Genomic DNA, 18,563 nt, shown 5'->3' on the forward strand with positions numbered 1-18,563 from the left:
AGAGAGAGAGAGAGAGAGAGAGAGAGAGAGAGAGAGAGAGAGAGAGAAGAGAATGAAAAAGAGAGAAAGGCCAGAAGGAGACAGCAATGAGAAAAAGAGATTTGGTCAGAAAAGGCAGAGGAGAAAGATTCAAGAAGAGTAGAGAGGAAAAAACTAAGAAGAATTCAAGGAGAGAAAGCATAAAGAAAAGAGATGGAAGAAGAAAATTGAGGGGAAGAGTGGCAGAAAAGGAAATGGAGGAAAATAAGCGAGATGGAGGAAAGGAAAAGAGAGAGGGTAAGGAATCATGGATGGAGAGAAAAATAGGAAGACAGGAAGATGAAGAATATATGGAGAGGAAGAAGAGAAAAAGAAATCTGTATTCTTTTTTATTTTATTATGTCTTCATTGCATCTCTCACTAACCCATTTTGTTTGGGGATGAAGAGCAGTTAGAATATTTAACTGCATTAGAGGATTCTCTCCAATCTCTGAGTGGATAAGCAGGGTCCGCCCCTTTCTCTCCCCATGTAGAATGGAGCCAAACCAAATACTCTCATCTTCGCGATTGTCTCAGCCAGTGACATACTTCAAGCCTGCAGCCCCCAGGGAAGCTACCACTGGTGGGGGGTGCTGAGCAATTCAAACACACATGGATTCACATATTAAATTAGAGCTGGAAGGGATTTTAGCAATCATCTATTTCAATCTTCTCATTTTATGAAAGAAGGAAACTGAGGCTGGGGAGGTCACATGGGTATTATAATAATAGTGGTTCCAGGTTTCAAACCCAGGTCCTCTGGCTCTAAATCTAAGATTCTTTCCATTACACCTGCAGTTGGGAGAATCGGACACTTCCTAGCTGTGTGACCCTGGGCAAGTCACTTAACCACATTTGCCTAGCCCTTGCCCTTCTGTCTTTGAGTTGTTAATAAGACAGAAAATAATGGTCTTTTTTTAAAAAAAGAAGAAGAAAAGGTTATATGATGATCATTAATGGCATTAGACTCATGAGCAGACCTTGTACTTCCAGAGTGGATGAGCTAGGAAGACCCAGTCTTCAAAAGAAAAAAAATGGCAGGGGGTGAGAATAGAGCCCATTTATATTGAAAAGGAAGCAATTCTACACTCTCTACCCCTAATCTTCTCTGCATAGTATAGAATATGCTCAGTATCTGCCTTCTGCTTCCCTCGTCTAGTTTTATTCTAGGAGGTAGTCATTCTAGCACTCACATTTAGGAGTGGCCAAAGCATATCCTGATACTTTTATGAAATAATACAAATAGAAGAAGAAGAAAAAAGCAGAACTAGAAGAATAGAGTATACACAGATGATAGGAAAAAATGAAAGAGACTAAGGATGTGTGAACAAGCAAGGAATCCAGATGGGGGACTTAAAGTGAGCATTTGAAAAGTTAAGAGACTTTAGGCTTTGAATTTAATCCAGATGTAAATAATTACTGAACAAGTTGAATTGGTTGTATTGATATTCAATGTTAAGTTAAAAAATGTTTTAATACATATGTGATTTCATAGATATAGGGAACTCCAGGTGAGAAAATATCTTCTACCAATTCAGGTCAGTACTTTTCCTGAAATTTAGAGTCCTAGAGAATTGCCTCTAGGGCTAGCTAAGTGTACTTTGGATGAAGTGCCAGACCTGAACTCAGAAGACCTGAGTCCAAATATGGCTTCAGACACACTTACTAGCTTGTGACCCCGAACAAGTCACCTAAGCCTATTGCCTCAGTTTCTCATCTGTAAAATAAGTTTGAGAAGGAAATGGCAAACCAGCTCCAGTATCTTTGCCAAGAAAACTCCAAATAGAGTCATGAAGAGCTTGACCTGACTGAAGCACTGAACCAGACTGCTGCTTGAGGACATTAAAAGGTTAAAGAAGACCTGAATGTAAGGAAATGGTCAACTGATATAGTACATACGTACAGATTGAAGATGGAACAATGAAAATTTTTATTTCAAAGTGAAAATATATCATCTGCTTAAAATTTTTGTATTTAAAATACATTTGCACAGCCAGAAGAATTATATTAAATTATAGCAAAATGATTTTTTTAATTCTTACATCAATCAATATACCTGTTCTTTCTGGTGTTAAATGGCTTGGCAATTGTTAAAGAAGAGTTGGAGTCAGAATTTGTACTCAGGACTTCCTAACTTGAAGACTAACTCTCTATTCACTACTCCATGATTAGTATATTCCTGGAAAATGTACAGCTCGGTGGGATCTAGGGTCAGAGCTTGGCCAGCAACTTCTCTATCCTGGAAAGATGTAAGTGTCTGCACAGAACATCAAGCCACTAGCCATGCTGGAGGCTGCTACTTGCTTTCCAATATCCTGGTCAAAGACCAATAACTAGGAAGGCACCAATAACCTAAGATCCAGGAAGGAACTAACACAGTGGACAAGGGGATGGATTAAGGGTCAAACCTTAAATCATCCCTATATCCCACTACTCATACTCTTCTGATCATCATTTTTCTTGTGTATATAATGAAAGAGTAGGGCTAGAGCCATGTTGGCGAACCTATGGCACAAGTGGCAGAGGGGTCTGTTCCCCTCCCCCTCTCCACCATACCTGAGGGCATTTTTCACATCATCCACCTCTCTGCCCAGAAGCCTAATGGGAGTGCTTCCTCCCTACCCTGTCTGGGGTAAGAAGGTGACTGACATGTGGCATGAGAGTGCAGTTTGGGTACTTGGTCTCTAAAAGGTTTGCAATCACTGGGCTAGAGGGTCGCTAGTTCCTTCCACCTGAAAATCTATAATTGTAGTTTTTCTTTTTCTTTTTTTCCCCTTTAGTAATGTTTTAATTTTTCCCACTTACACGTAAAAACAATTTTTGGCATCAATTTTCTATCATTTTGAGATCCACATTCTCTCCTCCCCTCACTCCCTTCACCTCTCCATGAGATGTGTAGCAATTTTATTTGGGTTATATCTATACTATCATACAATGAATATTTCCATATTTGGCATGTTGTGGAAGAAGACACATAAAATATTTTTAATCCCATGAAAAATAGTATGCACTGATTGCATTTCAACTTTATTACTTCTTTCTCTGGAGGTGGAGAGCATTTTTCATCATGAGTCCTTTGGGATTGTCTTAGATCATTTTATTGTTGAGAATAGGTAAGTCATTCCCAATTGTTCATCTTATATTATTGTTGTTGCTGTTTATAATGTTCTCCTGGTTCTGCTCACTTCACTCTGTATCAGTTCATGTAGGTCTTTCCAAGTTTTTCTGAAATCCTCTTGCTCATCATTTCTTATAGCACAGTAGTATTCCATTATAACCACAAATACACAACTTGTTCAGCTATTCCCTGATTGATGGACATTCCCTCGATTTCTAATTCTTTGCCACCACAAAAAGAGCTGCTATAAATATTTTTGTACAAATAGGTCCTTCTTGCTTTTAGTTTTAAAGAGGTAAAGGACATCAGAATCTCTCCCACTTCATGACAGACCAATTTGTCCATCCCAGGACCTTCTCTGTATTTCCAAAGAACAACAAGACTCCAAGACCACCAAGATACCAACCTATCCTACATCAGCCCCACTCATCCAAATCTCCCTCCAGATGTCAAGGAATTTGTCATAGAACTTGAAACCAACTGTTATGAATGTAAGGGATCTTAGAGGTCAACTAGTCCAACCCATTCCTTTCATTGATGAAACTGAGAAAAGTGGTCTGTCCAAGACCACATATTTGGTATTGGTTTGGTTGGTGGCAGAGCCAGGACTAGAATTCAGGCCTTCAGGTCCTCAGTCAGTGCTTTTTCTATTATACCGTCCTAGCTCATCCAATTAATTTTATAATAGGTTAGTTCAGCCTGGGGGTAGCTTCAGAATGGATATCAGTAGGGGTCAGCTGGGTGGCTCAGTGGATTGAGAACCAGGCCTAGAGACGGGAGGTCCTAGGTTCAAATCTGGCCTCAGACACTTCCCAGCTGTGTGACCCTGGGCAAGTCACTTGACCCCCATTGCCCACCCTTACCACTCTTCTGCCTTGGAGCCAATACACAGTATTGACTCCAAGATGGAAGGTAAGGGTTTAAAAAAGAAAAAAAGAATGGATATCAGGAGATCCAGGTTCTTGTTCCTGCCTGTCACTAATATCCTAAGGAAGCTTGTATAGTAGGTCATTTCATTTCATTCATTAATCAAATATTTCCTGAGCAGACTCCAAGGCAGGTCCACAAATAAATAAAATACAGTTCTTACCCCCAAGAAACTTGCAACCTAATTTCTTAGATGGCATGTAGACAAATCAACTGAGAAAAAAACAGACCTGTTAGAGTTCTAAAAGATGAAGAATCATTCCAGGCTATAGAGGACAGAGAAAACTTCAGGAAGAAAATGGCTCTTATGCTGGAATTTCAAGGACTGGCAGGGATTTCAATTGGCAGAGAAGAAGGGTGAGGTCAAGATAATTGCATCATGAGTAGTATTAACAAAATGCTATCAAGGTTCAGAGGAGTGAGAGATATAACTTCTATGGACCTCAGTTTCTTCTTCTTTAAAATAAGGGATTTGAAAACTAAATGGTCTAAACCAGTGATGGGCAAACTTTTTAAAGAGGGGGCCAAAGGAAAGGAAATGCTCATCTGTCAGTCTGTTTCTAAGGCAACTCTTGCCAAGTTTCATTGTATTGTATCCTACTCCTTGAATTCGTCAGATTAGGAATAATGTCATGTGGCCAGATAGAACATTTCAGGGGGCTGCATCTGGCCCTCGGGCCTTAGTTTGCCCATCACTGGAAATTTCTTCTACTCTAGGTTTATCTGTGACTAAATGTTCATTTTAAAATACCTTTTTCCCCTACATGTTTCTAGACTTCCTTTTCCCACCATGTGTTGTTGTCAATTAATTTTAATATGAACAAACTATAATTTGAAATGTGAATATGCTGGGGATATAGTGGGGATACATAATGTAGCCAACGCCAAATGGACACTGGGACACTGTGTTATCACTATTTTTCAGATGATCCGTGCCACTCCCCACTCCCTCCTATCAGCTAAATGGTAAGCTCCTTAAGGCAAGTTACAGGTCACATTCTTCTTGTACGAGCACCACAGTGCCTGGCTTAAACTAGGTGCTCAGTAAACATTTGACAAGGATTTGAATCTGGAAGGGATCTTAGAAAACAAGATGGGAGAGACAGGCCTAGAGAGCAGTTCATTTGAAGAAGATCTGGAGGTTTTAATGAACATAAAGTAGTGTGACGTGGTAGTTAGGAAAATTAATATGAGTTTAGGATTACATCAAAAGGCACATAGGGGACAAGAATAAGGAAATACTATTTTATTCTACCCCATAGAAGTCATACCTTAAGTGATGCTTTCTGTTCTGGGGACCACAATTCTTTTCTCCTTCCTTTCTCCCCCACTCCCATCCTTCCCTCTGCCTTATCATCCATTGAAGGGCAACACACCTTCCAGGTCAGTTCTCACCATGGCCACCATCTTGGTTTTTCCTTTCAATTCTTCAGCTATACTTCAAACTCAGTCACTTGACCTCTAGAAGTCCCACAAACACAGATAAGGGGTATTGTTCCACTTTATCTCCAGAGAAAAAAATCAAGCACATTTGACCAACAAATGAACACTCTCCAAAAGCCCCCAGTGGGGCAAGGATGGTCACTCAACCTGCAAAGAGATTTCCCACCAGGAGGCTCACGTCGATATAATCAGTTCTGGTGGAAATTAAAAGCTATTAGGAACAGGACTGAATTTATCTTTATCACCAATAATACACATTGTAATAGTGATCATACAGATGGGAAATTAAGCCACATCTCAGCTTCACTGGAGACCTTAATTCTATTTTATTCTTTCCTCTCTCTTTTTCCTACCTCCCCTGCCCAAAGCCAGTCAGTCCACGAGGCAACCAAGTTCCCCCACCTCTTCCCGCCTTCCCTACTACTCCCCCTCAAGAGCAGAGGGTAATAGCTGTCAGCCTGAAGGTGAGAGGTTCTGTGTTTTTAAAGTCACATCTTAAAATAACCTGTCTTTGACTAGATTGGAGAGGAGAAACAAGGCAACCAAAGCTGGAGGGGCGTGCTGCTCAGAGAAAGGACTCCTGGCTTGGGGCTCTCCTTGCTGTCTCACTCTGCTGGGAAGAGAATAGTTAGGAAGCCAGGTGGCTGCTGCTGTTTCAATATCATGCTCCCAGGCTTTAGCCCTACCCCTAGCCTGCACTCCCTGACCTGTAAGTAAATACTCGACCTCCAGAGCTAACTTGGGGCCAAATCCTTTAATTCCTTTCAAATCCCCCTTCGAGCACAGGATTGATGTGCTAGCCACTGGTCCACAGGCTCTCCTGCCAGTATCACCAACTTAAGGTCCATGAGCCTGTTTTCCCAAAATGTCTCTTCCTAAGCCTACAAGGGACAAGGAGCACAGGCTAGCACCTTGGGGAAGATGCTGCGTCCTCCCCTTTGCTATCTGTCATCACTTTTTGCTGGAATGTTTGGATCTAACTAACAGATCTAGACAATAAGGATGGCTGCTCCTCTCAGAAAGCCAGGGAATAATAGGTGACAAAAAGGAAGGTAACTCTGCCAACTGTGGTGTCAGCCATTGCTGGTCAAGGACAACCCCTCTCAAGAGGATTTGGTTTCCCCAACAGTGCAAGAGGACATATTTCACTTCTCTCTCACACTCTGCACATGCGCACTGAATAGCCTATATGAAATCCTATTAAAAAATAAATCCACAAACAATCTGTGCCTCCTAAATATTAAATAGTATGGCATTTGTGCTGAATGCTGGCCTCTCATCCTCTTGGATGGGAAATGAATCTCTTCTCTCTTTGTAGTTCATGGGACCGCTCCAATTCTGGCCCTCAAGGACTTGTTAGCTTTCATGATCTTGGGAAGAGGAGATTGAAAAGCTTGTCAGACAGGGTAGCTGGGTGGCTCAGTGGATTGAGAGCCAGGCCCAGAGACAGGAGATACTGGATTCAAATCTTCCCTCAGACACTTCCTAGCTGTGTGAACCTGAGCAAGTCACTTCAACTTCACTGCCTAGCCCTCAGCACTCTTTTGCTTCAGAAGCAATACCCAGTATTGATTTCTAAGACAGAAAGTAGAAAGAAAGAAAAAGAGAAAGAGAGGAAGGAGGGAAGGAAGGAAGGAAGGAAGGAAGGAAAGGAAGGAAGGAAGGAAGGAAGGAAGAAGGGAAAAGTAGTAAAAAAAGAGTCAGTCTACTGGAAGGCATTTTGGGCTGAGGATAAGGGAACAAGGGTTGCAGAGGTGGAGAGACCTCAGTCTCAAAAGCTCAAAGTATTTTTTTAACACAGAGGTTTAAAACAATCATATAGATTGGTATTAAGTATATGGGTCCAAGGCTGGACAGAAATTTAACCAGGTTTTAAGGAAACCAGAGTGTTTAAGGAAACACAGATTAGTGGTAATAATACCTATAGGATCCAACAACAGTCCATCAAGTCATTGCTGATCTCTGCCATGGGAGCTGGGGCTAAACCTCTGGGAAGGCCAGGCAAGTCTAAAAGACAGGTCCATGCCTTCAGGCTCTCTCCCATGCAATCCTTCCTGTACACCAATGCATGTTAATACACCATCTTGACTGACTCCAACAAAAATACAATAAGTATTCATTAAACATGTAATAATAGTAGTAGTAGTAGTAGTAGTAGTAGTAGTAGTAGTAGTAGTAGTAGTAGTAGTAGTAGTAGTAGTAGTAGTAGTAGTAGTAGTAGTAACCATATATACCAATCAGTGCTAGGTACTATGGTAGATACAAAGATAAATTAAAACACAATCTTGCCCTCAATGAAATTAGCTTTTAGCAGGGAAGAGAAGACAGGTACACAAATATCTATAATAAAAACTGAAATGTGATAAATCTATGGTGGCAGCTAGGTGGTACAGCAGAAAGAGTCTGGAATCAGGAAGAGCTGAGTTTAAATTTGGCCTCAGGCACTTATTAGTTGTATAACCTTGTGCAAGTCACATAATCTCAGCTTGCCTCGATTTCCTCACCTGTAAAATGGGAATAATAAAAGTAATTTTTGTAAAGATCATATGTGATATTTTTTAAGTGCTTAGCACAGTGCCTGTCACATAGTGGGCACTGAATAAACCAGTGATGGGCAACCTTTTGAGCTTGGTGTGTCAAAATTTGCCCAAAAAAAAGAGCATAACTAAGGTGGTGTGTCACTTAGAGGAAAAAAACCTATAATTTCACAATATTTATAGTTTAAATAAAAAAATATAATATAACATAAAACTGTATTTAATAAACCAAAATAGGTAAATGAATATAGGTAGAACTGTCTCTATAGTGCACAGAGTGTCTACACTACACTACAGCAAATGTTTCATCCTTGGCATGCAGTGTCATACTTCTCTGTATGTGGCCACATGCAGCCTCTTGTCATTGAAAATGGCTACACGTGTCAGTGGTGACACACGTGTCATAGGTTTGCCATCACCAGAATAAATGATTGTTTCTTTCCTTCCTTCTTCATTTCCACCCTTCCTTCCTTATTTCTGTCCTTTCCTTCCTTCACTCCTTATTTACTTTTTCTAAAAACCTTTACCTTCCAGCTTAGAATCAATATTGTGTATTGGTTCCAAGGCAGAAGAGCGGTAAGGGAGGTAGGCAATGGGGGTGAAGTGCTTTGCCCAGGGTCACATAGTTAGGAGGGTCTGAGGGCATCTCCTCTCTAGGCCTGGCTCTCAATCCATTAAGTCACCTAGCTGCCCCCTTCACTCCTTATTTTTATCATTCCTTCTTAGCTTCCTTCCTTCCTTCCCTCCCTCTTTCCACCCTTCCTTCTTTCCTTTCTTCTTACATAAGAGATAGTAGTGCTATGAGAATTTGAGCATGAGATTGTAGAAATCATGAGACTGCCTTCTTCTGGAGAATGAGAGGAGGCTTACTGGAGGAGGTGCCACCTGGGATGGACCTTAAAGGTTAGAAAAGATTTCAGCAGGCAAAGATGGGTATGGGGAGAAGGGAGAGCATCCCAGGTGTAGGAGATGGCACAGAGCATGAACAAAAGGAAAGAGCAAAATTTAGATGAAATAGAGTTTAGGTGAAATGGAGAATAGCTAAAGGGCAAAAGTCTGGAAAAGCAGGATGGAAGCCAACTGTGGAGGCCCTTGAATGACAAGCTAAAGCACTGCTATCTAGTAAACCACGGGAAGCACAGAAGCTGGTTTGGTGTTTTCTGTTTTGCTCTTTTAGATTTGGGTGGAGTTTGGGGAAAGCAAGGGAAACATGACCTGAACAGATCTGCACTAGAGGAAAATTAGTCTGGAAGTAGCGTATAAGACGGATTGGAGACAGGGAAATCAGGGAACAGTTAAGAGGCTATTACTGTAGTCCAGGCTCAAGGTAATGAGGTCCTGAACCAAGGTGATAATAGTAAGAATGAAAAGAGTGGGGGGCAGATATAAAGATATATGCTTCAGAGGTAGAATCAGAGACTCAGTGACTGAGTGGATGTGGGAGCCAGGGAGAAAGCATCTGCATTGGCTTTTCATTGTCTATCAGAGTTCAAATTCCTTATCTTGACATTCAAGACCCTCCATCATCTAGATTTCTCCTATATAGCCAACCTTTGCTCTCTATCCTTCCTAACACAGTCTTTGCTTCAGTCATGTTTCTGTTCTTCCTGTCCTATGCATTAATCCGATGCCTTTCTAGCTTCCATGCTTTGGCTTATGCTCTTCATTCTAGACCTAGAAGCCATGAGTTTCCCTTGCTTGTTTCCTTTTTTTTCCCCCTCTTATATCCAGTCAATCAATAAATAGATCTTGATTTGGTAACTATCTCTTTAACAATCCCTTGGATGTATCCCACCTCTTCTATCTTGCATTTCCTCTCTGTTCTCCATTCCTATTGATAACTATTAGAAAAGACTTTCAAGGGGCAGTTAGGTGGCACAGTAGACAAAGAGCCAAAACTGGAATCAAATCTGGACTCAGATACTTCCTAGCTGTGTGACCATGGGCAAGTCACTTAACCCCAACTGCCTAGCCCTTACTATTCTTCGGCCTCAGAACCAATACCCAATTTTGATTCTAAGACAGAAGGTAAGGTTTGGTTTTTTTAAGATCTTTATTACCTCTGGCCAAGAGTTTTGGAATAGCCAATCAATAGGTCTTCCCACCTCTTCCATTCAATCCACCCTTCAAACAGCTGTCAAATGAATTTTACAGGAACATATCTAGTTATATCTGTTCTTTTGTTTTACTGGTTTCTTTTTTCCTATTTTATAAGGTTCAGAATTTCTTTCTAGGCTTTCAAGGATTTCCGAAATCTAGTGTCAGATGAGCCCCTCTCGCAACCTTCAAAACTCAAACCCATTCAAGCCCCATTGGGTCCATAAATTGGTTTTGTGACCAAACAGTATCTGGAAGTCATTCAAAGAACAGTGACTAAATTTTATTAGTACTGGGAACTCCCAGATGAGAAAACTTTCTCTACTAAAGCAGATCAGAACCTTCTCTACAATTTATAGTCGTAGGGACTTGCCCAGAGCATTAAGCAGATGAGTGATTTGCCCAAGGTCACATAGCTAGTTAGTGTCCAAGATAGGATTTGAACCAGGTCTTCCTGGCCAGATCTCTAGCCCTTCACCAAGCTGCTACTCCAGGAGCCATTCAAATATCTGTTGAATTCAATTATCGTCAGAAGACTAGTGAGGAGTCCATAGCATAGACAGGTCATTAATTGGAAAAAGGCATGAAGAAATCTGGTATCATGGCAAAAACAGTGGATTTAGAATGAGAAGACAAGTTCAAAGCCCAACTCTGCTGTTTAATATCCATACAACTTTCAAAAAAAAAAGGCCACATCTTACTAGTCTATAAAATAGAACTGCCTGGACCAGATGACTTCTAAGACTCCTCCTAGGTCTTCATCCTATGAAAAATTGGTGCTTAATGTGCCTTCCTTTCCAGTTACAAATAGAATCACACTTTCCTTCCCTCTGCACCCCAGTAAATCAGGCCTGGGATCTGAGACAGTTCTCTGGAACTCTCAGGCTCTGGAGTAAAGCAAGAACACACTCAGCTAGGCCCCTGGAAACATGCCAAGAAGAGGGACAAATTTAACATGGGGAAAGAAACTGGAGCCCGTGGTGCAAGTATTTGGAGTTTTTCTTGTTTTAAGCTAAAAGCATTGTAAAATTCTCAACACTGAAACCCTGCTCACCCACCAGGTGGGTCGTGGTACCTGTCTCCCCTTTATGGCCTGCTAAAAACCCTATCACATACATATTCTCTGTTTCAGATAAAATTACTTCATCCACATGCCGATATGGATCTATGCCACTATATCATAGGAAGTCTGACACATGCATGTTATCCATTAACATGTGTGTATGACAACGAAAAAGCCAAAATTCTGAAGAGTTCTCTGGCCAAACATGAAAGAAAAGGAGCATTATCTACTTATGCTCATACCTTTAGGACATAATTTAATATTCAACATCCATAAATTGCTCTATGTCCCTGGTCACCAGCACCTCATAACCACAAACTTCCCTGCCATAAACCCTTTCCACCACACCTAGAAAATGACCACATAGTCAAGATTGTACCCCAAAGATCACAATCGTGAATGACCCCAATAGTACAGAAAGGCAGCACCCTGGCTCCATAGGATGGCAAGGTCCACCCTCCATCTCGCTAGCTTTATCCCTAGACTCCATTGGAGGGACTGGTTGTTGTTCTTTGCCCACGTGGCAAGAGTTCTTGCCAAGCCATTTACCAAGTCCAGAGAGCTCACCAAACAAGACCATTGCAAGGTGTGCTTCACCAAAATGTCATCAAACCATCATCAAGTCACTCACCAAGACCGAACAAACCTGAGACCTCTTTCCAGACACCAATCAGTTCAATCGTCCATGAATAATCAATCCCTTACCCTCTACCATCACCATCCCCCAACCCAATTCCTGCGTGGTCCTCTGTTCCTGTCTTACCTGGGATGATGGAGACTGTGTCTTTCTCCCAGGACACAACGCTAACATATTCCTGCACTGAAGAGGGGATGAGGCACTTGAAGACGGCCACGTTTCCACGCATTGACCTTTGATCCTCCACCCGGACGGTGTAGGGTTCCCTGAAAACTGGAGCGATGGAGATTGAGGAGAAAGGACAGAATCAGAGAGTTTGACTTTGACATGACAAGAACCCAATGCATGTATAGACCAGAGACTCTAGAAATACAATATCTTAAATGTTACCTAGCTTACTTGAAAAAAAAATGAGGTCCAGAGAGAATGACTTATCTAAAGTCAACTTCTTCCACTTATCCTTCAACCCTTGCCTGCTTCCCCTCACAGCTCTCTGCCTGATATACGTCTTATTACAACATATATCTCCCACTCCATCCATCCCCAGGCCTCATATGTAACTTCTCTGCTGCCCTCAACTTCCATCTCACGGACATTCATATTTTTCTGACAGCCTGTTTTCTGTTAGGAACACTCTTTCTTCCTCATATATCCTCTCTAAGATCCAGTCACTGAATCCACAGGCATTCATTTATGTGACAATTTTATGCCAGCTAAATTCTGGAATACAAGTAAAGGAATGATACAATCCTTACTCACAAGGAACTTCCATTCTAATGGGGGAGACAAGAAATACAAATAAAAGTGTAAAAAAAACTACAAGGTAGTTTAGGGGGGAGGATACTAGTTGGGAGAATCAGGAAATAGTAGCTACCACTTATATAGTGCCCACTATGTGCCCAGCACTGTGCTAAGTCTTTACAAATATTGTCTTTTAGTCTTCGCAATAACCATGGGAGAGATTGCTATTATTATCATCTCCATTTTACAGTTGAGGAAACTGAGGAAAACAGAGGTTAAGTGACTTGCCCAGGGTCACAGTTAAGAATCTAAGGCTGAACTGGAACTTGGGTCTCCCTGACTCTAGACCCTGTGCTCTTTCCACTTTGCCACTAGCTGCTTATTTAGGCAAAAGATGGTACCTAAACTAAATCTTAAAGCAAGAGAAGTTTGAATGAGTAAGGAAAGCATTCCAGACAAGAGTGATGACCAGGATAAAGAGGGGAAATGGGAGACCAAGCCTTCTGTGTGAAGAACAGAAAGAAATTGAGTTTGGCTACACTGTAGAATGGGGGAGGGAGAGTACCATCCATGGGTTCTAGAATGTTAAGCTGGATGCATACAGATTTAAAAACTAAACAGAGAAGTTTAAATTGGATCTTAGAGCCAACAGGAAGCCACTAGAATTGGTTGAGTAGAAGATGTGGTCATATGGTCAAATCTGCATTTAATGAAACTTATTTGGACAGCAGGGTATAGGCTAGCCTAGAATGGGGAGACATGAAGCAGAAAGGCCAATGGAGAGGCTGTTGCAATAATATGGCTTAGAAGTGATGAGGGCCATGACTAAGGTTGGAGCTGTGTGTGTAAAGAGAAGGGAAAAGATGTGAAGATAATGTGAAGTGGAAATGATAATGGGTTAAGAGAGAATGAGTCAGGGATAATGCTGAGGTCATAAACTAGAGTTGCTAGAATGATGGTTTCCAGGAAGGGGAAGCTAGGTAGGTAGGTGGCACAAAGGATAGAGCTCCAGGTCTAGAGTCAGGAAGTCCTTTGTTCAAATCTGGCCTCAGATACTATCTAGCTGTATCACCACGGGAAAGTCACTTAACCCCAATTGCCTAGCTATTGTTGCTCTTTTGTCTTAGAATTGATACTAAGACAGAGGGTAAGGGTTTAAAAAAAAAAGATGTTTGCAGGATATCCATTTTGAAGGGTCCGATAGCAATTGGCAATGTGAGCCTGAAGCTCAGGGGAAAGTCTAGCCTAATTATATAGATTTTGGAGTCATATACTGAGAGATGATAATTAAAAATCCATGGAATTTGATGAGGGGGGTGGAGAGAGAGAGAGAGAGAGAGAGAGAGAGAGAGAGAGAGAGAGAGACAGACAGACAGACAGACAGACAGACAGACAGAGAGACAGACAGAGAGAGAGACAGAGAGAGACAGAGAGAGAGAGACAGACAGACAGACAGACAGAGAGACAGACAGAGAGAGAGACAGAGAGAGACGGGGGGAGAGAGAGAGAGAGAGAGAGAGAGAGAGAGAGAGAATGAACTTTGGGAAACATCCACAGCTAGGTGACATGATGAAGAGAATAAGCCAGAAAATGAAACTGAGGGGTGATCAAATAGGTAGGAAGCAAACTAGGAGAAAATAATGTCACAAAAATCAAGAAAGAAGAAAACATTGAAAAGGAGGAAAGGCCAACAGTGTTAAATGCAGCATAGAGGTCAGGAAGGATGAATACTGAGAGACTACCATCAAATTTGGCAAGTAAGAGATCATTGGTAATTTTGGAGAGAGCAATTTCAGTTCAGACTGCAAATGACTAAAGAGTAGCTAGAGAAGAGCAAATGGAGTCAGTGAGAATAGAGAGCTTTTTCAAGTATGACTGAGAAAAAGGAGAGATACAGAAGGATAGTTTGAGAAGATGGCAGGATCTAATGAGGGTTGGTTGTGTGTGTGTGTGTTTTTTTTTAAAGATGAGGAAAATTGGGGCAAATTCTTAAAGGCAATAGGAAAAGAACTAGTTGATAAGAAGTTGGATATTCAGGAATGAGGAAGGATGATGGAGATTGATGGGATCACTTTTACCTGTAAGGAGTTTGGCCTTATCTTTGTCATAGACTTGGGGACAAGAGATAGTAGGCAATGATATCAAGGGGAATTGAGATCAAGAGAATGAGAGGAGTAGGAGCTCATATTGAATAGCCTTACTTTTTTCTGAAAGATAAGAAGAAAAGTTCTCAGCTAAATGAGAAGGGGAAGAATGAGGGGACTGCATGGGGAGCTTGAGAAAAGAAGAGTAGGTTTGGAATAGCTTTCTTGGAGAGTGAACTGGAGAATCGATCCATGAGAGGACCCCACCACTTTAATATATCAAAAATAACCAACACCTAGTGATTGATTTTCTCTAAGATGAGGCATGGGAAGAGCACAAAAACAACAAGATGTCCTGAACTTGGAACTGGGCTTGGAGTCAAGGGGATCTGGGTGACCATGGGTGAGTTGTTTCACTGGAGTATGCATAAGATGACCTCTAAGAATCTGGGGCCCCGATAAGCTTCAGTTTCTTCATTTAAAAAAATGTAATACTGTACTTGAAAGGCAGTACTGTAGGGGATTACAGAGCTGGTCTCAAATCAAGGCAAGAGGACATGAGTTCAAGTCCTATCTCTGACACTTACTGGCTGCAGTGACTATGGCCAAGCTACCTTCCCTCTCAGTGTTCTGGGAAACCCTCTAAGATTATAAATTGCAGGCAAGTTGACAATTTCTATTGATAGATGGAGTTTCCTCATTCAGAAGTTTCTTATGTCAATGAAATCACAGGTCCAGTCCTTATCCCTATTTTTTTAAACCCTTACTTTCTGTTTTAGTATCACTTCTAAAACAGAAGGGCAAGGGCTAGGCAAGTGGTTGGATAAGTGACTTGGCCAGGATCGCACAGCTAGAGTTGTCTGAAACCAGATTTGAATCTTGATCCTCCTGACTTGTGGCCCAGCACTCTATCCACTGTGCTACCTATTCCCATTTTTTAAAATGTATTCATGTAAAATGTAATAATACTTATACTCTCTACTTATGGGATTGTAAGAAAAGCACTTTGCAAACCTTAAAGCTCTGTAGAAATTCAAGGTGTTTTGATTGTGCATGTGAAGAAGCAAATAGCTTTCTCTCCATCTGCCTTGTGTCCTAGACTATATATTCTTCCAGGGTAGGAGTGCATTCTTTAATTTAATTTCATTCAGCACCAAACAAGAGACATCTGCTAATAACAAATAAGCTAGACTGAAGAAAAGGAAGCTTAATTCTCTATAATTTTGCAGGTTTTCATTAGAGTTAGGAGATATCCTTTAAAATTCTCCCTCCTAAGCTCTTCCTTAGTCCTTCAACCTCCATCAGTTTTTCCCAGAGCTGATCCTTCGTGACATATCCTATCACCCAACCACCAAGAAAATCTCTTGCTTCTCATACCACCCTACAATTTTCTGATTGAGGCAACACCCTATTGCCCACCCTCCACCCTAACTTCTCAAGCATTGTAGTGCTGATCTCACTTGTAACACAATGGGAAAAGGGGCTTTACTTGAAGTTAGGAAGTCTTGGATTCAAATTCTGACCCTGAAGTAAAGAAGCTGACACTAGGCAAGCCATTCATCTCCCTAAACTTCAGTTTCCTCATCTGTAAAATGGTGTTAGTAATACTTGTGCTGCCCTAACCTTACTGGGTTGTTCAAAGGAAAGCATTTTGCAAATTTAATGTGTAAATAACAATTATGATGATACCATTGAATTGTCACCTTCCCTTCCCCTGGCCCTTTCCCTAGATGGCAGAGCTCCTCCTGGTGGTCTAGGCAGGTGGCATTTCTGTCTCCAGCCCTCAGTTTTGTACAAGTAGCCCAACCTTCCCAGACCCATTCCCTGGAATAGAAGTCTAGCTTGCATTCTCTTAGGTTGAGCCAAAGGTTCCAGAGTCCTCTGCCTCCCTCCTTTGCCCATGTGAAGGCACCTGGGCCAATTCCCCTCCTCCACTCTTTCATGGTTGCCAAGGCAACATTTAGGGTCCCCTCACTGTGCACCTGCAGCCCCTCTGTCCTCATCAAGAGTCACATAATTGGCTATGCACATTTTTCAGCCTTGCTCCCTCCTCCTTTCACAAATCATCCCTTCTTTGCCGTGTGAATGCTATAGAGAAGGACAGAGTAAGAGTGATGAAGGAGCTCCCATTCTAGGGTGCCACAGTATGCTTTGATGTGTAGATCTGTGACTCCTCTCCAAAACATTGTAATTCTCATTTTCTTCCCCAGCACTGGACAGAAAGAGAAGGCTCTTCTATGAGAGAGATGGGAAAGAGGAGAGATCCACGGAGAGATAGATTGATCACAGAGACATATTTGATCACACAGATTATGAAGGGCCAGGCTTGGTACTGAATCTCTAAGGTCTGGCTTTCCAGGTCACAGATCAGTTTCAAACCAAGAGCATAAAACATCTGATTAGAGAAGAGGGAGTCGGAAAGGGTATTTGTTCCTATCCTCCCTTCCCACCATCCAGGGCAAGTGGCACAAGCTAGCATTCTGACCTCAAACCAATGAAGTGAGTAACTGGATTCCTGTGCCCTTTTTGCCTAGGGACCAAAAATATATCACCTTAACCAGAAAAATCTACTGTCTTTCTTAGATGGAGTTTGTTCTACTGGACAGGGGCTCTCGATAAGGAGGGATTTAGGAAAGAGATGATACTATTTTGCAGGTTGGTGGCAAATTACCTAGGGAGGTTTTACTATTATTATGCCATAAGCCTTCTTCCTTTAAAAAGACCATTTCAAGTCTATCATTAGGAACAGGAGTTTGGAGATCTCTTGCTGTATTCCCTTGACCCAAATTCTCATCCTGTTGTAGATACAGCCTTGATCCAATTCTTTCTTGCGTCTAACCACTGCAGTAGAATTCTGCCTTCTGACAGAGCATGAGGCATAGCATCCCTTAGTTACCACCAAACACCATTGTTAACTGGCCATATTCAAACAGGTGTTCCCTTCCCCACCACACTTCCCATCCCCAAAATAGTGTAACAGACTCCGGTTTGTGGGGACAGACCCTGGAAATGAATCAAGTGACAAAATCTTTACAGTAGAACTCCCTAACCCAGTCAAGACAAACAAGAATCTCTTCTGTTTAAAAGAAACCTCCAGATATGAAGAATCCACATTCCACTACAAGCATCTACCCCAATGTCTAAACAGCCTCCTCCATCTGGAAGTCCTGTCTCATGTTTTATCTCTCTTTCTAGAAAAAAAAAGTCACCCCCAATCAAATGTCAAGAATCCCTATTTTTATGACTTCCTTAGACCATTTCTGAACACAAAACACAGGTCTTCACAACTCTAGTCTTGCCAAAAGTAAATGCTGTGAAATCATTGGAAATGATGATGGTTCCCAAAAAATCAATATGGGAGAATACCTCCTCCCATCCTTTACAGAGGTAGGGGTCTATGCATGTAGAATGTTGCATGCATTTTCAGATTTTCCCCCCTCAATTTTTGCTTATTGCTTTGTCTTTTCTGATTTTTTCTAAACAAATATTCTTTGTAATATGGGAAAGCATAAAGGGGAAATTTGAGTGATGTAAAAATATAATATATCAATAAAAATTAATTTTTTCTAAATGTAAATAAATTTTATTTTAAAGAAGAAATCTAGTATTGTTCCTCAATCTCATTTTCAGAATTTAGTCTAGGGGAAAGGAAGTAGGAATATATTTATTGATGGTGTGACGGAAAACTCTTTTCATCAGAGTGGATTTAGATTCTAGGATTTGGGTGTAAATTCTGATTCTGCTCTCTGCTAGCTGTGTGCTCATGGAAAAATTCAATTGACTGCCCTAGACTTTTTCATTTAAAAAAAAAAGTGGTTGGGCTAGATTCTTTCCACCGTAAATTCTAGGATGATTCCCTTACAATCACCTGTCCCCTACCCTCAACCTTATTCTTCTC

The 18,563-nt window shown here is 41.3% G+C and overlaps 1 protein-coding gene across 1 annotated transcript in view; it reads right to left on the reverse strand.

Moving 5' to 3' along the window:
* DSCAML1 (DS cell adhesion molecule like 1) overlaps nucleotides 1-18,563 on the reverse strand; it is a 542,818-nt gene that overhangs the window by 489,438 nt on the left and 34,817 nt on the right. The window contains exon 3 of the mRNA XM_044669027.1: nucleotides 11,967-12,113. Within this exon, the coding sequence (XP_044524962.1) occupies nucleotides 11,967-12,113 (147 nt within the window). The remainder of the gene's footprint in view (nucleotides 1-11,966; nucleotides 12,114-18,563) is intronic.

This window comes from Gracilinanus agilis, chromosome 3 (assembly GCF_016433145.1).
Source record: "Gracilinanus agilis isolate LMUSP501 chromosome 3, AgileGrace, whole genome shotgun sequence".
NCBI classification, from domain to species: domain Eukaryota; kingdom Metazoa; phylum Chordata; class Mammalia; order Didelphimorphia; family Didelphidae; genus Gracilinanus; species Gracilinanus agilis.